Source organism: Canis lupus, chromosome 37 (genome assembly GCF_048164855.1).
Source record: "Canis lupus baileyi chromosome 37, mCanLup2.hap1, whole genome shotgun sequence".
Taxonomy (NCBI): Eukaryota; Metazoa; Chordata; class Mammalia; order Carnivora; family Canidae; genus Canis; species Canis lupus.
This window is the reverse complement of record NC_132874.1, coordinates 23,111,583-23,128,733: the sequence shown is the minus strand read 5'-3', so window position 1 is coordinate 23,128,733 and position 17,151 is coordinate 23,111,583. Positions and strand designations below refer to the sequence as shown.

Sequence of the window (17,151 nt, the reverse complement as noted above, 5' to 3'; positions counted from 1 at the left end):
TCATGAATAAATAAATAAAATCTTAAAAAAATAAAAATAAAAGTAAAATGCTAAAATCTTCAATTACTTGGTGGTCCCACTTGACAGCCACAGCTAATTGTGGTTCCATTGTAGGTATGGAAGCATCTTTGTCTAGATAGTATTTATTTTTTATTTTTTTTTAAAGATTTATTATTTACTCATGAGAGAGAAAGAGAGAGAGGCAGAGACGTAGGCAGAAGGAGAAGCAGGCTCCCTGAGGGAGCTCCATGCGGAACTTGGGACTCGATCCCCGACCCTGGCATCACACCCTGAGCTGAAGGCAGACACTCGACCGCTGAGCCACCCAGGTGTCCCTAAATAGTATTTAGTATCTTTTTCTTCCTCTTAAACTATTGTAATGAAGGAGGACATTTACTCTAGGGACTGGTGTAGATCTAAAGGTATCTGTAAAAGCAATGAACAAGTTACTGGCTTAGATTTCCATTTTTCCAGTATTGTGATTGTTATCCAGGTATAAAACACTTTTGGCAATTTAATTTTTGTTTATGTAAAACATTAACCCATTTTTTATTAAAAACTCAAAACCACAGTGAGATTCTCCTAATCCCCTGTTCCTAGCACCCAGTACCCGTTCCCGTAGGCAACCAGTGTTGATGTGTCTCCTTCTCAGGTATCATGTACTGGTAACTATTCTTTAAAATAATTTTTTTAAAGGATTTCATTTTCTTGGCACTGGTATTCAAATGTATACTTGTGTGCCAGAAAGCTAGTGTCTCATCATTTCTGAAATTGATCTTGACTTAGACTGTTCTCTTTTCGCGTCTTCTCACCTCCTGCCCCTCTTTCAAAGTGGTTCCCATGTGGAACTTTCTCCAGGGATCATCAGAGAATCTTCGTGTGTCAGAGCAGTAGACACCAGCTTGAAATCCATTTATATTTTTGCCTTTGGTTTTCCAAACGTTGAGAAAGGTAGATGTTCCCAGGAAGAATGGTGGTCCTTGATGATGTTAAATGATCCTGTGCCCTCTTAAAAGACATTTTCTAATTAAGAGCTAGCCTATCAAGCAGGATGTTTAGCATCCGAGTGTGGCCTGAGCTACAAGCCTGTAGAAGCTAAGCCGACTTTAAAAATGAAATGCTAAAAATAATAATAATAATAAAAAATAAAAATAAATAAAATAAAAATTAAATGCTGACTTGCCCCTGGACTGGGCTCCTTGAGAGTCTGGCCTTCCACGCCACACACAGTGGGTGTGTACACGCAGTGTCCCTGACCTCATGGGCAGGCTGGGAACTGCTGACAGGCTTCTACTCCTTTACCTATGCTGCTTTTTTCTTTTTTTTTTTGTGAATGAAACAAGCGAATTTGACTTCTCTCCACATACTCCCCTCCCCGTCATTTAAGTGTTTTAGTTTCCTGGTGTTTACTTACCACCAGAAAATTAAATCTTCAGGGCTCTTCATGTTAGCTTAGTAAAAAAAACACCTGGGAATTTAGAATTCTACTTTGAATAACTTGGGCCAAATTTCATAAATTTGTTGACCGATACAATATCGAGATCACTCTCACTTGCAACAGTCGTTTTTTTAAAAAGAAAGAAAAATAACCCAGAAACCTATCATATCAGAAGTCAGTTTGTATGCAGTTGCATAAATTCCTTTTTTTTTTTTTTTTTTTTCAAGGAAGATTGACTGGAAAAGTATCAAAAGTGCTGAAATATTACAGGACCTAATGAATCAGGGCCTCTGTCCTCAAAGTAGCCACTAGGAGGAGACAAAAGGCAGGTCTGAACTCCACCAGGAAAGGAAGTCAGCCTCCCAGTAAATGAATTTTACCATCACGAGGCTACTTTGCTGAATGCATTCTGCTGCCTAACTTTGAGTAGAAACTAGTTACTTTGTTTTAAGATTGTAGTTGTTTCTGATTTTACTGTAATGTGCTTGAAATAATGAAATCATTCACCTGAGGGTAACCAAGTGGCTGTTTTTAGGAAGTGGAAAGACTGATTTTGGACCCCAGATTAAGAACCTGAATAAGAAGCTCTTCACGGTGGTTGCCTGGGATCCTCGAGGATATGGACATTCCAGACCCCCAGATCGAGATTTCCCAATGGATTTTTTGGAAAGGGATGCAAAAGATGCTGTTGATTTGATGAAGGTGGGTCTCTTAGGGAGGAGCCCAGAGGAGGGAGGATGGCTGAGCCTGTCTTCATCTATTTTGTTTTGGGTTTTTTTTTTTATTTATTTCTATAAGGGTAATACCATGTGATTCCTACAGAAAATTCAGGAAGTTCAAATAGCTATGAATTAGGAAGTAGAAATATTCCATAATCCAACTACTTAGAGATACTGCTGTTATGACTTTGAGAATCTGGCTTTCCAGCCAACCTTTTCTTTTTTTTTTTTTTTTTTTTTTTTTTTTCCAATTTAGTTAACATATAGTGTATTCTTAGTTTCAGGGGTAGAATTTAGTGATTTACCCGTTGCATACAACACCCAGTGCTCATTACATCAAGTGCCCTCCTTTTTTTTTTTTTTTTAATTTTTATTTATTTATGATAGTCACAGAGAGAGAGAGAGAGAGAGAGGCAGAGACATAGGCAGAGGGAGAAGCAGGCTCCATGCACCTGGAGCCCGATGTGGGATTCGATCCCGGGTCTCCAGGATCGCGCCCTGGGCCAAAGGCAGGCGCCAAACTGCTTCAAGTGCCCTCCTTAATGCCCAGTCACCCTGTCCCCCACCCTCCTCTCCTCCAATGACCCTCAGTTTGTTTCCTAGAGTTAAGCATCTCTTATGGTTTGCCTCCATGCTTTCACCTTATTTTATTTTTCCTTCCCTTCCCCTATATTCATGTTTTGTTTCTTAAATTCCACGAGTCATATCATATGATATTTGTCTTTCTCTGACTGATTTATTTAGCATAATACTCTCTAGTTTCATCCCTCATTATAAATGGCAAGATTTCATTCTTTTAGATAGATATTCTGTTGTATGTATATATCACATTCTCTTTACCCATTCATCTGTTAACAGACATCTGGGCTCCTTCCATAGTTTGGCTATTGTGGACATTGCTGCTGTAGACATTGGGGTGCAGGTGCCCCTTCGAATCACTATGTTTGTATCTTTTGGATAAACACTCACTAGTGCAATTGCTGGGTCATAGGGTAGCTCTATTTTTAACTTTTTGAGGAACCTCCACACTGTGTTCCAGAAGGGCCGCACCAGCTTGCATTCCCAACCAACAGCGTAAGAGGGTTCCCTTCTGGCCAATCTTATTACATATATAAATACACAGTTTTGTACTGATGGCATCATACTTATACGTAATGTTTTTTCCAACTTACTGTTCTTTGAACAACTTGTCAAGGAGATCCTTCCATGTTAATAAATAATAAGTCTATGTAAGTCTTATAATAGTCACATAATATTCCACTGTAGGGATGCACTGTCTTATTTCACCTCTCTCCAATGGTGGACAAATAATCAAAAATTGTAAGTTGCTTTTCTTGTTATTATAAACAGCAGTGCAGCGAATGTTGTTGTGTCCATGGACATTTTATAAACAATGTTGGTGTGGACACCCCTGGACCTGTCTCCCGGTGCACATGTGCAGGTGTTCCATACATATTTAGGGGATGATGCTGGGTCACAGAAGATGCAAATGTTCCTTTTACAAGATAGTGCCAGTTATTACCCATCTACTTTTAGGAATATATAGTCCCATCAGTATCTTGGACTGATAATTGTTTAAACTTTATTTTCCAAGTCATCCTATTTTTACTTCTAGGCAGCATCTCTCCAATGAAATCTTTGTTCAGTTTCCCTGTCAAACACATTTTCAGAGCCTGGTTGATTTAAGGACTAATATAACCTCCCTGTGACTCCCTCGTTCTCCAGCCTCCTTCAGCCTGTTCTTCCCACAGTTGCAGTCAGTGGTTTTATCAGATGCAGTGACTTCATTTCACCCAGTAAATATCAAGTTTCCCTCTCTAATCTACATTACTATTCTCAAAGCCTTTGCTCAGGCGTGGGCGTGCATGCACATGTTACTTGTCATTTCCAAGGACAGCTGATCTCCAGTGTTTCCAGAAATTCTGTCCAACCAGAAGATGTAGTTCCCTCATTGATTCAAAATAACACCATGTACATTAAGTTTTTTTTAAAAAAAATTCAATAGTATAAACATATACTGTATTATTAGTTTCAGAGGTACTTAGGACCTTACGATACTTATATTCACACCAAAACTAATGAAGAAAAACCATTTACGTCATCAAATGGTGGACTCTAGATTTTTCTTTAATTACCAACTGCTGCCCCAAGCCCCACAGGTGTATTGATTGTGACAGTTGTCCATTATCGGATTCTTCTAGCAGAGAGGACCAGCTGTGCTAATAAGCATTTCACTCTATTTCTCTCGCAGACGCTGAACTTTAAGAAAGTGTCTCTGCTGGGGTGGAGTGATGGTGGAATTACAGCACTCATTGCAGCTGCAAAATACCCATTGTACATCAACAAGATGGTGATCTGGGGAGCTAATGCCTACGTGACTGATGAAGATGAGAAGATTTATCAAGGTAGGTTTCTTTTTTTTTTATTTTTTAATTTATTTATGATAGTCACAGAGAGAGAGAGAGAGGCAGAGACATAGGCAGAGGGAGAAGCAGGCTCCATGCACTGGGAGCCCGACGTGGGATTTGATCCCGGGTCTCCAGGATCGCACCCTGGGCCAAAGGCAGGCGCTAAACCGCTGCGCCACCCAGGGTTCCCTCAAGGTAGGTTTCATGAATCAGAGAGATCAGGACAAGTGGCACCTTTGCCCTCCCTTCTCAGGTCTCACTTAGGTAGGTATTGACAAGTCTTGGCGCATATGCTTCCTCAGGTCTCAGCCCTGAGGTCATGAGTTCTCAGAAAAGTCGTACCGTGTAAGCAGTTTGTGTCCCAACGCTTTCTATTTGCAGAAGCAACACCTTCATGACTCAGGAAATAGTCCTAGAAAATCCGTGTTCCCATTTCCTACTACTGATAGTGAACCTCGGGGAGGGAGGGCTTGGCCGAAAGTGTTATTCATAACCTCATTTAAAACTATGGGAGTGTAAAAAGGAACATTGTATTCAAACATGGAACCTTATATTTTGATAAAGAAATTTTGTTCAATTTTCATGAGGTTATCCTTCAAGCTTATCTTTGACATTCTTAGAGGCGGATCAGGCACCTGCAAACTGCAGCCTGTGCACCAGATCCAGCGTGTCTGTTTTTGTAAGTCCAGACACTGATGGAGAAGGGTAGCATCATTAGAGCCTAGAGCTGAAGCGGGGGCGTCCCCTCCATCCCCATTTCCTCCCCTGCGCCCACAGTGGCTGCCTACATGGTGGTGACTGCTGGCAGCTCCCAGGCACCCAGCTGTGCAATTGCATTCAGCCGCTTGGGACTCGCTTAGCCTCCAGCATGCTGGCCAACCTGAAACAACTTGGCTTTCGGGAGGAAAGAAGGACGCATCGGGATCTAGGAGTGTCGGGGACAGAAACCAACGCTGTCCTCAGCTGCCCGCCACCACCATCGGCTGGCCAGGCCCACCAGGACTGAAGAGTCAGTCTGGTGGCTTTTTTTTTAGATTTGATTTATTTATTCATAAGAGACACACACAGAGAGAGAGAGAGAGAGAGGCAGAGACGCAGGCAGAGAGAGAAGCAGGCTCCCAGCAGGGAGCCCGATGCAGGAGTCGATCCCAGGACCCCGGGATCACTCCCTGGACCGAAGGCGGTCGCTCAACCGCCAAACCACCCGGGCATCCTGACAAGTCTAGTTTTATTCAGCTGTTCTGCAAATCCACTGGTTTCAGTAAGCCCCTAAATGGCTGTGTTCTGTTGTAGAATCTTCGTTCTTTACACTGTTTGGAAAAGGACTATGAGCCTCTTAAATGATGAGTCTGATGCAGTCACCCATCCTGATCGGTACTCCTGCCTGTCCTTGTATCCCTCCAGGGTTCAGAGGAAAGAAAACACTGAACTGAATGAAAATGCATATGACAGGGCCTGCCTTCTCTGTCTGATATTTCCAGTGTCTCGGTCATGGGGGCGGGGGGTGGTTCAGCATTTGCTGGCTGTCTTTTTCCCTTGGGAATGGGTCAGATTTGCCTGTCTGGAGGTTGTGGAGCTTTTTCATTTATTTGTTTTGTGTGTTGGTTAATTTGGGACTGTTTTCATTGTACTATGTTGTGAGACGCCATCTCTTGTTAAAACTCTGAGGAATGGTGATTTTTTTTTTTTTCTTTTCTTGGCATGCAGCCACCCTGGTTAGGTTCATTGTGAATTCTACTTAGACTTCTGTGGGTTGTAGTTCCATCATAGGGCAGTTCTCAAAAGCCTGTGCTACGCTTCTTTGTATCTGCCCCGCACAAACCCTGCTTGGGCTATGCTGGGACGTAGGTGGTGGATTCTATGGTATTCCGGTTCTTGAAGCGTATGCCCAGTGCTTTTGCTTTTTTTTTTTTTTTTTTTTTTTTTTTTTTTTTTGCATCTTCCTCATATATGGAGAGCTCTGGGGTGATCCCAGGACTTGAATTGTCTCATCAGTCCGTACGCAGAATTAGGGACCCCCTTCAAAGCTCCTGTGACAAGAAAGGCAGGTTTCCATGCTTTCCTCCCCTGTTGCACAGTTCTGTGCAACCGGAGTCATCTTTAGGTACCAGTCATCTCTGGTACCTTTGGTCAGAGAGCTAGCCTGCTCTTGGGGTTGTAGGTGCCTGCCTGCCATGCCCCTTCCCAACATGGACTAGGGTAAGAAGAGAGAGAGAGAGAGAGACAGTCTCCGTCATGTGGGGGAGCATGTCCTGGTCCTCCGGCCAACCCTGGGGGTCTTCTCCTGAAGTTTCTGCCTTCAGCGCCCCCCCCCCCCCATGCACGCGTGCGACTCACGCCACCCCCACCGCATGCTTCAGAGTTGGGACTCCGAGGAAGAAAGGGGATGTCAGAAGCTCACCCCCTTTCCGGGCCACTGTTCAAGGTTTGAGTCTGCTGAGCCTGCCGCTCTGGCCGTGGCAGGTAGGTGGTCCTTGTTCTGTCTGGAGTTTAGCTTCCACCAGGGAGAGGGGCTCGCGCCAGCTTCGCCCGCACCAGGCCCGAGGGCCAGTGGGTGCTCACTTGAGCAGAGGTCCCGCGGCTTCTGCTCTGACGGGGGGCGATGCTAGCACCCCTAGTTAGCTCAGCAGCTGTCCAGCGGAACCCCTCCTGAGTCCCGGAGCTGGCTTTCTCTCTTCCCGCCGGGCGGGCACCTGCGTCCAGGTAGCCTGTGAGTCAAAACGGGCGCGTCTGCGCTGGACTCCTTACCTGACGACTCTTCCCCACCCCAGCCTGCGTGGGAGCACCGGCTACCTGGTCCTGCCGGGGGTGGGGGGGGGGCCCACCTCCTCTCATTCAGCCTCTGAAGGTGACCCCCCTCTTCCTGCCCGCGCCCTGGGTCCCGAGGGCACCTCGTCCTCTTGCTGAGGCCAAAACCTGGTCCTTTGATTCTGCTCCGTCAAGCCCTCGGGTCAGGACCTCGGGGCACCTGGGCCGGGAGGCCGTTGAGCCAGCTGCTGCCCTGGCCCCCGCCTTCCTGTACGGCTCCCACGCTGAACAGCTGCCACTCCCGGACAGGTGCTTCCTTGGCGCCCCTCTGCCCTGCCTCTGCTCGCCCGAGCGGCTCCCCTCAGCCACTCCTCACCGAGCACGGCTTCAGCCCCCATTCCAGGAAGGGGAGGGGGCCCTAAGCCCTGGGACCTGGGGGATGCTTGTGCCTGTTTGGCGCCAGGACACTTTACACAGCACTTCACGGCGGCCGCTTGTCCTGGGCAGTGCCGCCCTGTCACGCATTCCCCGCAGCCCCTGCTGGGTGCGCTTGCCATGTCCAGTGACGCTGGCTTCCCTTCTTTACGCAGACAAACCCCAAGGATCTCTCTCTTAACCTCACACCCTGGGGTTACTGTGTGCTGTGTGTGGGCTCCCCCTCTCTTTCCCAGGCACCGTTCCTACTGCCTCGTGCCCCCTCCCGTAGCTTGTGTCAAGGTGGCTTCGGACCCTCCAGGCCTGTGAAAGCAGCGCCTCGGTGCTCCCAAGCCCCCCGGAGGCTTTACTGCCCTTTGGCTCCTTGGCCATCCTGCAGCATTTGAAAATACGAGGTGGGGCGCCTGGGTGGCTCCGTTGAGTAAGGTCTGCCCTGGGCTCAGGTCGTGATCCCGGGGTCCTGGGATGGAGCCCTGCTTCGGCTCCCTCCTCAGCGGGGAGTCTGCTTCTCCCTCTCCCTCTGCCCCTCCCCACTACCCGTGCTCTCTCTCTGAAATGAATAAATCAAATGTTTAAAAAGAAAACACTCACATGATATGATACTGACCGCATCCCCCTTTGTGAAGCTGTCCCTACCTTGAAGTTCCTGCCACTGCGTCCACGGCTTCCCCTTCTCTCTGCTTACTCTCCCTGACACCGCCCCACTCTGTGCTGCTGGCCCTGCGACACCGGGCTCCCCCAGCCGCCATCCTTAGCTCTCACTCCTTCTTGTTCTTACACCCAAGGAGCTTCCCTCATCGCTTGGCGTCGTCAGACTCCCAAATTCCAGATATTACACTTCGAGGTCCGTTTTCTCACCTAGTTGCCCCACGGGCTCCCTACATTCAGTGTGTCTAGAGTCGAACTCATAATCTTTCCTCTGCACCTGTTCTTCCTGCTACGTTTCTCAACCTTGATAAGTGACGCTCAGTGGAATATACTTTCTTCCAGAAAAGCATATTGCATGATTTATTGAGTGCCTCCTATGAGGTAACACCGTTAACGTAGCTATTTATTACTCAGCTCGGGGCTGAGGAGGCAAAGAAACCTGGGGTGACGGCGCAGCCGGGAGGTGGGCCAGTAAGGCCTCTGCAGCTTAGCCTCTGCGGTGCAGCGATCCAGCCCTCCCCGTTCTCCCCGCCGTCTGCTGCGCTGTCTGGGATCCATCTCACCGTTTCCGTTCCTCCCGCCAGGCCCCGGGTCCAGGCCGCCCCATCTGTCTCCACTTAGATGGACCGGCACTTTCCACCCCGTCCCGCCTTTACCTCCTTTCAGTCTCCTTTCCAAACTGCTTGGATAGTCATTTGCTAAGATACGTCTTACTTGAAAACCCTCCAAGGTCTCGCATGGCTTTCCAGATAAACAGAATTCAGACTCCTCTGCTTTGCTTCCAAAGTTTGAGCGAGCCAGGACCACCTCCCCTACCCCCTCAACACCCTGCTTCTTTCCTGTGTCCCTCTGCTGCCGCTTGGTCTCCTCTACCCCCGCACGCCCATCTTTTTCTTTCGCCACCTGAAAGTTCTAGTAATAGGTGGCACGGCTCCCGTATTTGCTTGCCGGCTTCTGTTCTCGCACACTTAAATCTAGCAGTGCCTCCTCCAGGAAGCCCCCCACCACTACCACTCCCTCCCTTTGCCCCTCTGAGCTTACTGACCCTCCTCTGTCCTCCCCCGGCCTCTCCTACAACATTTACCCCATTCTTCTAAGAGGTATCTTACAACTGGGCTAGATGGTAAGCCCGTGGGAGCAGAGACTGTATCTTATTCAAGTTTGTACCTGCTGTGACTAATACTCAACAAGCTTCAAATAATGCTTACTGGATTAATTCACTAATTAATGGAGAGTGAATGAGTTTTCTGGTGCTTAGCACAAATTATATGCTCAGAAAAAGAAATGTATCAGTCTGGAGGGGGGGAATATAAATTATATCCCTTTCGAATCAGCAAATAGTTTGATTCAAATAGTTATTTTAGGAACTTAACTGTGAAACATAATTGCTACTTATTTTTTGGTGGAAGTCATGCTTTGGGGTAAAGCTGACTTCCTCTTGAAAAAAAGTTAACACAAGTAAGTATATAGATACGTAGAATATTTTTGAGTGCTTATAATATGCCGTGTGCCGTGGTTAGCACATTTCATATCTAACTTATTTACTGTTTATCTCAGTGTTATTATAATTCTCATATTTCAGATGAAGAAACTAGCAGAGAGATTAAGGAACTTGCTCAGGGTCGCTGAGCTAGCAGGTGCAGGTGCTGGCATTCAGACCCAGCCATTATGACCTCTGAGCCTGCGGGCCTTACCCACAGCGCCTGCTGTGAACATCCGGCTTGCTCCAGCTACAGCTGGATTTTTCTGCCCCTCGAGATTTAGATAATATTTCCTGTGAGAGTCAAAAGCTTTGCTCCAAATTTCACATACTAATAGATACCTCTCATTCCAAATGCCTGCTTTTACTGAGTTAATTCACTTTCAGAAATCTCTCGCTCGGTGCCTGGGTCGCTTAATCTGTTAAGTGTCTGCCTTCAGCTCAGGTCATGATCTCAGGTCCTGGGATGGAGCCCCGAGGTAGGCTCGGTGCTCAGTGGGGAGCCTGCTTCTCCCTCCCCCTCTTTTCCCACTCCTCCCCACTTGTGCTCTCTGCTCTCTCTCAAATAGATAAATAAAGTCTTTAAAAAAAAAAAAAATCTTCCACTATCCCAAGAAGAGGAATTTACATTTTAGGCAGAAAAATGTCTTCATATTGAACAGTAGCCAACTTGGATCTTAAAAAGTCTTGGCTTTCCTGTCACAGGGAATTTTTTTAAATAAAAATACATATGATTTTATAAAATATATAAGTTTAAGGGGCACCTGGGTGGCTCAATGGTGGAGTGTCTGCCTTCAGCTCAGGGCGTGATCCTGAGGCCCTGGGATCGAGTCCTGAATCGGGCTCCCCTCAGGGAATCTTCTTCTCCCTCTTCCTGTCTCTGCCTCTTTCTGTGTGTCTTATTGGTAAATAAATAAAGTCTTTTAAAAATAATAATAAATATATATAAATTCAAAATGTTATATTTATATTACATATTAATTACATTAATAATATAATAAAATATATAATGCATATATAAACTAAACATTTGTATTATATCTAGTGTATCTTACAAATTGTGTATCTTACAAATATATAAGTTAATTATGAATAATGTATATGCTATATATTATATAAGGTATATATTTAAAGTTTATTTTGCAATTTGTTATATAATATTATTTTGTAATTGAATTTTATTTAATTGTATAATACTTGATACATATAATGTAACACATGTGACACTGAATTACGGGCACCCATGAGCCTACCATGGAACCTAAGATTGATCACTGCTTATACCTTTGCTGTATCCGCGTGCTTCCTCCCCAGTGTACCCCTACCTCTGGGCTGAGTCCTACCATCATCCCTGTGACTTTTTGAAAACACTTCTGTCACATATGTTTCTATTCCTAAACAATATGTAATTTAGTTTCATTATTTTCTTTGAGCTATGCAAAGTGACTTCATACTATAGATCTTCTCTGAGTCACTTTTTTTAGTGAACATTGAATTTCTAAGATTCGTTCATGCTCTTGCTGTATCATATTCCATAGGACAAATGTATTTTATGTCCTTCTCTTTTATCGATGGTCTATTTCACTCTTGCCATGAACATTGATGTACCTAGATGTCTTCAGGGCCTATGAGTAACAGTGTTGGTCTGGAGTGTAGGCCCAGACGTGAAATTTGCTGAATACTGTGTTATGCAAATACACCACGTTACAAGTGACCCATTGTTTTCCAACTAAATAAATTTGCATTTCCACCTCCAGCGTATTAGATTCCTCAATTTATATTCTCAACAGAAACTTGCAATCACCAGACTTCTTAATCCTAGCCAGTCAAATGGATGTGAAATGGTATCTTACTGGGAGACTTAATTGCATTTTCCTCCTACTGATAAGATTGAGAATCTTTTTTGCGAATTTATGCACCACTGGGGTTTCCTCTGTATTGTACCTATTCATGTCCTTATATATCTTTTTATAGATTTAAAACTTTTATGTAATATTTGATACGTACAAAATGATACATTTAACAGGCCTACCTGGTGACACCCAGGAGACTAGAACACCTCCCATTATTATTACAGTGCTACTGATTGGCAGGGTTTTATTGATAATCTGATTATTTTCCCCTTGCTGGTTAGGAATCGTGTTAGTAGTTGTGCTGCACAGCATATGGCTTGTCCTTTTGCTTCCTTTACAGACAGAACTAACGTAAGTGTAAAAAAAAAAAAAAAGTTACAGTGTTTTGCTTTCTTGCGAGCTTGGCGAGTTTTGTGCGTTTCTACATTTACGGACCCATTTGTCACTTTCTGTACTCTCGCCTTTCCTTCTTTCATCTCAGATACTCCTGAGCTCACTTCTCCTTCTCAAGTTGTTTTTTAGAAGTTCCTTAAGGGCAGCTCTGTGAGTAGTGAGCTCAGTTTTTACCTCAAAATGTCTTTATCCCACACTCCTTGAAAGATCATTTGGCTAAGTACAGACACGTAAATGGCAAATTATTTTCTCTGCCATTTTTTTTTTAATTTTTATTTATTTATGATAGTCACACAGAGAGAGAGAGAGAGAGAGGCAGAGACCCAGGCAGAGGGAGAAGCAGGCTCCATGCACCCGGAGCCCGACGTGGGATTCAATCCTGGGTCTCCAGGATCGCGCCCTGGGCCAAAGGCAGGCGCTAAACCGCTGCGCCACCCAGGGATCCCCTGTTGTGTGTTTAGATGCAAATTCCTTTTTAGTTAATCCAGTTCGAGTTACATTCGATTTTTGTCTGTGGACTCTTACCTTTTATTTATTTTTTTTTCGGACTCTTATCTTTGATCAGGTCTGCAAACCATCCTTGCCCGTGTCCTTCCCGAATGGCTTCTCCTCTGCTCTCCCCCGTCCTCTCCTCCTTCCGGGACTGATTGGACTTTGTGGGCCTGGTCTTACCATCTTCCCTGTGTCTTGCCCATCTTCCTGTCTCTCTGTGCCCTGGTCTGCATCATTTCTTAAGCTTTCTCTTCCAATGTTCTAGCTTTTTCATTAGCTGTATAAAGATTCGGATTGTTTTCTGACCTGTCATTAGTACTCTTAACCTGAAAACACGTAAGCAAAAAGGACCATGTAGACAAATTGATGATGCTTTCCTTCAGATGGGATTTACATTACTTATGCTACTGTAGGGAACCACGGAATTAATACCAAATTGGGGCCATCTTAATCTCCAGTCAGTCTAGGAATCCCAGATTCAGCCCTACCCACCCAACCCCAGCTAGTAGTCGCGTTTCTCCCAAAAGCAACCCTGCCTTTTGAGTAGTCTTACCACTCTTTTTTCTGTTTTTAGGTTCTCTTCATTCTCACACACACACATGCATATCCTTGCTGTATCACATTCCGTAGGGCAAATGTATTTTATTCCCTTCTCTTTTATCAATGGTCTGTTTTTCATTAATGGCAGTGGCAGTTTCCGTTAATTGCTGCAACTCCAACAATGCAACAAAAAAAAAGTTTTTTATGAAAGATCTAGTTGTAGGGACACCTGGGTGGTTCAGTCGGTTAAGTGCCTGACTCTTGATCTCAGCTTAGGCGTAGGTCTCAGGTCGTGAGTTCAAGCCCTGCATTGAGCTCCACACTGGGCATGGAGCCTACTCAAAAAATAAATAAATAAATAAATTAATTAATTAATTAATTAATTAATTAAAATAAAATAAATAAAATAAAATAAAATAAAATAAAATCTAGTCATTTCACTGCAAGGACACCTTGCAGAGGATGTGGTCTGCAGGATGTGGTCTGCAGTAGAGCCCAAGTAGAAATATCTATGGGAGGGACGCCTGGGTGGATCAGCCATTGAGCATCTGCTTTCAGCTCAGGTCATGATCCTGGAGATCTGGGATCGAGTCCCACATTGGGCTCCCCGCAGGGAGCCTGCTTCTCCCTCTGCCTGCTTCTCCCTCTGCCTCTCCCTCTGCATCTCTCATGAATAAATAAATAAAATCTTAAAAAAAAAAAAGAAAAGAACTATCTATGGGAGATTTCTTTACTGGCCATCTTTATGACATCTTGCTCCTCTCTCCTTTCCCCTCTTCCAACTCTCCTGTTTCTTCTTCCCAGATCTCGTCCCCACCCTCCTAATTTCCAGAGTTCTCTGTCCCCTCTGTGAGGTCCTTTTGTTCCTGTGCAGAGCAGGTCAGCTCTCTGGGCTTACCTCTGCAGATATGAACTGATCTGGGGTCATCTGTAACAGCATCTACCTTCCTTAGAAGGCAGTTGCAGTTGTACATGACAATTTTCCTTCCACTCTGTTATCTGTACTCACTGAGTACATACAAGGTGCCTGCCAAAGGGCCTGGCACCACCGAGAGTGCTGTGGTGGGGTTATTGTTCAGTAGTTCACATCATTAGTAATGTGTTGTCTTTGTGGTGTACTGTGTAGGGAAGCACTGCGTTAAAAGCTGTCTGTAAGCAATATGTAATATGCTCAGAAGCCTTAGAGTTATCAGTGTGTTTAAATAAATACAGAAAAGAGGGGATCCCTGGGTGGCTCAGCAGTTTGGCGCCTGCCTTTGGCCCAGGGCGTGATCCTGGGGTCCCGGGATCGAGTCCTGCATTGGGCTCCTTGTGTGGAGCCTGCTTCTCTGTCTGCCTGTGTCTCTGCCTCTCTCTCTCTCTCTCTCTCTCTCATGAATAAATGAATAAAATCTTTAAAAAAATTAAAACATAAAGAAATACAGAAAAGAATGAGTAATTAAATTTGTTCATGCATTTTAAAAGGAATTTTTAGCTACTATTTCTTTTCCTAAAGAATGAATCATCTGTAATAAGGTTTTGAATTCGTAGTTAGCCTTTTACACCCATATTTCTTCAGTAGCAGAAACCAGAATGAATAATTTCTCTCTTTTTCAATGGACATGAATATAATTCAGAAAAAACCTTCTCTTTTATAAATCATGTCAGTCTTACTACTCAGGTAACTCTAATTGCAGAAATATCATCTTATATCTTACGACTTTAACGGAAAGCATTGAATGCAGATCTAATTTCATTCAGTTAGTAAAAGTTTATTTTGTGCCAGGCACTGGTTTGGGTTCTGGGGATAAATGGGCAATCAAACAAAGCCAAGTTCCTTTCATCTTAGTGGGGAGACCATCTGCCAGGGGCACAGAAAATGCTGATAGATGTTAAGCAGAGTAGATGAAGGGAGAGTACTCTCGGAGGGGTGCGGCCTCAGTGACCTGGATAAAGTGAGGAGTAAGCCACGTGAAACCAGGGGCAGGAGGTGGGGTGGGCTGGGGTGGGGTGGGTTTGGGGGGCTTCCAGGCAGACAGCAGCAAACACCGTGGCTCCAGAGTAGAGTATGTTTGCAATACCTAAAGATAAACCTTAAAAAAAAAAAAAAAAAAAAAAAAAAAAAAAAGATAAACCTTACTTATCATTAGACTAAACCTGTTCTTTTTTTTTTTTTTTTTTTTTTTTTTTTTTTTTAGAGTTTATATATTTGAGAGAGTGTGAGCAAGTGAGAGAAGGAGCTGGGGGAGGAGCAGAGGGGGAGGGAGGGGTAGGCTCCCTGCTGAGCACGAAGCCCAACACAGGACTCCAGGATCATGACCTGAGCCACCCAAGTGCCCCTAGACTAAACCTGTTCTTGTCAATTCGTCTATTTTTCAGGTATCCGAGATGTTTCTAAATGGAGTGAGAAAACAAGAAAACCTCTCGAAACCTTATATGGCTATGACTACTTTGCCAAGACCTGTGAGAAGTGGGTGGATGGCATGCAACAATTTAAACATCTTCCAGATGGTAGGTTATATGAACTGTTTAGCTCTTCCTTTGCTGATTAGAGACGCTGCTTGCATTCCTCCCTTGGTGTTCCAGAATTCCTGGTGATGAATGCATTCACCCATTGTCCTTTTACACTGATGTGCGGACAGAGGATGCTAGTGATTGTATACCATACATGCTCTTGTAGAATAAATCCACCTTAAACTAGATGATGTGTATCAGGGTTCACATTAAGTCTTTAATAGCAAACTGTTCTTTCTTTCCTTCTAATCCTTTGTGCGTATGATGACAAGTAATTCTCCAGAAGCCTCAAATAGTGTTTGTCTTTTTCTAATTCTGGAGTTGGATAATCAGAAAACAAACAAGCTGCCACGTATACCATATTTTTTTTTCTTTTTCACATATAGACGCATTACATCCTCTGTCACTGGGCCAAAAAAAAAGCAGGCCTGTCCGTCCTGACCTTCAGCTCCACCAGAATTAGCCTGAGGAGAACTGTTCAGTGTATTTCCCCACCTTCAGAATTTAGTTATGTGACTGTAGCTCCCCGTCTTTATCTGAAAAATTAACATGATTTCCAGTAACAGGAAGAACTGACATCCTAAAGAGAAATTTTGAATTAAAGTTGTTTTTAAATAGCTATTTACATTTATAATCATTCTCCTATTTTAATTGCTAAAAGAATAGAGTAGCTAAGATCTAATCTGGGAGCATGTTGATGACAACATGGCTGCAGCTGCAGGACCAGTTTGATCCATTAGGTAATCATTTCCAGAGTGAGTCACACCTATCAAAACTTTCACAATGAAAAGGACATTTGGAAATGTTACTTTTTTGGTTCAGGTTCAAAACAGCAAATATATCCTGTTCAGATGCTGTACCCAGCCACAGAAATAGGCCGTGGCAAATGTGTCTCCCTCAGCTCTTAAAACAAAAATGCCATAAAAAAATGTCTAAGACGGTTCTCCTTTAAAGAAGACAGATTTTTGAAATGTGGACTTTTAATGCTTTCCTGACTGAAGGGGTAGGAAGACCCAAAGGTAGAAGCAGAATTGAATTAGCAGGCTCAAAAATATGCCCTGTGTTTGTCAAAATTTAAACCTTCCATCCTAAGGAAAGACACTGTCGAGAGCATGAAAAGACAAGCCACAGACTGGGAGGAAGGAAATATTTGCAAAGGAAATACTTGCTAAAGCAGGTGATCCAGATGTACAAGACTCTTCACATCTCTTGTTAGTAAAACAAACAACCTGATTAAAAGATGAGCCAAATAACAAGATCCCAGTACTCACCTGTTAGAATGGCCAAAGCAGGATTTTGAGGGCCGTGAAAATACTCTGTGATCCCATAATTAAGGTTCCATGTCATTATACACTTGCCCAAACCCACAGAACGTGCAACACCAAGAGTGAAGCCCAATGTAAACTCCGGACTCCGGGTGACGATGACGTGTCAGTGCAGGTTTATCAGTTATAAAAACATCCCACTCTGGTGGGGAATATTGATAGCGGGGGAGGCAGTGCAC

At 44.2% G+C, this 17,151-nt stretch overlaps 1 protein-coding gene across 3 annotated transcripts in view; it reads left to right on the top strand.

The window, feature by feature from the left end:
• BPHL (biphenyl hydrolase like) overlaps positions 1-17,151 on the top strand; it is a 36,998-nt gene that overhangs the window by 6,251 nt on the left and 13,596 nt on the right. For all 3 annotated transcript variants that reach the window (XM_072814127.1, XM_072814128.1, XM_072814126.1), the window contains exons 3-5: positions 1,974-2,140; positions 4,409-4,562; positions 15,513-15,644. In XM_072814127.1, coding sequence (XP_072670228.1) covers positions 1,974-2,140; positions 4,409-4,562; positions 15,513-15,644 — 453 coding nt within the window. The remainder of the gene's footprint in view (positions 1-1,973; positions 2,141-4,408; positions 4,563-15,512; positions 15,645-17,151) is intronic.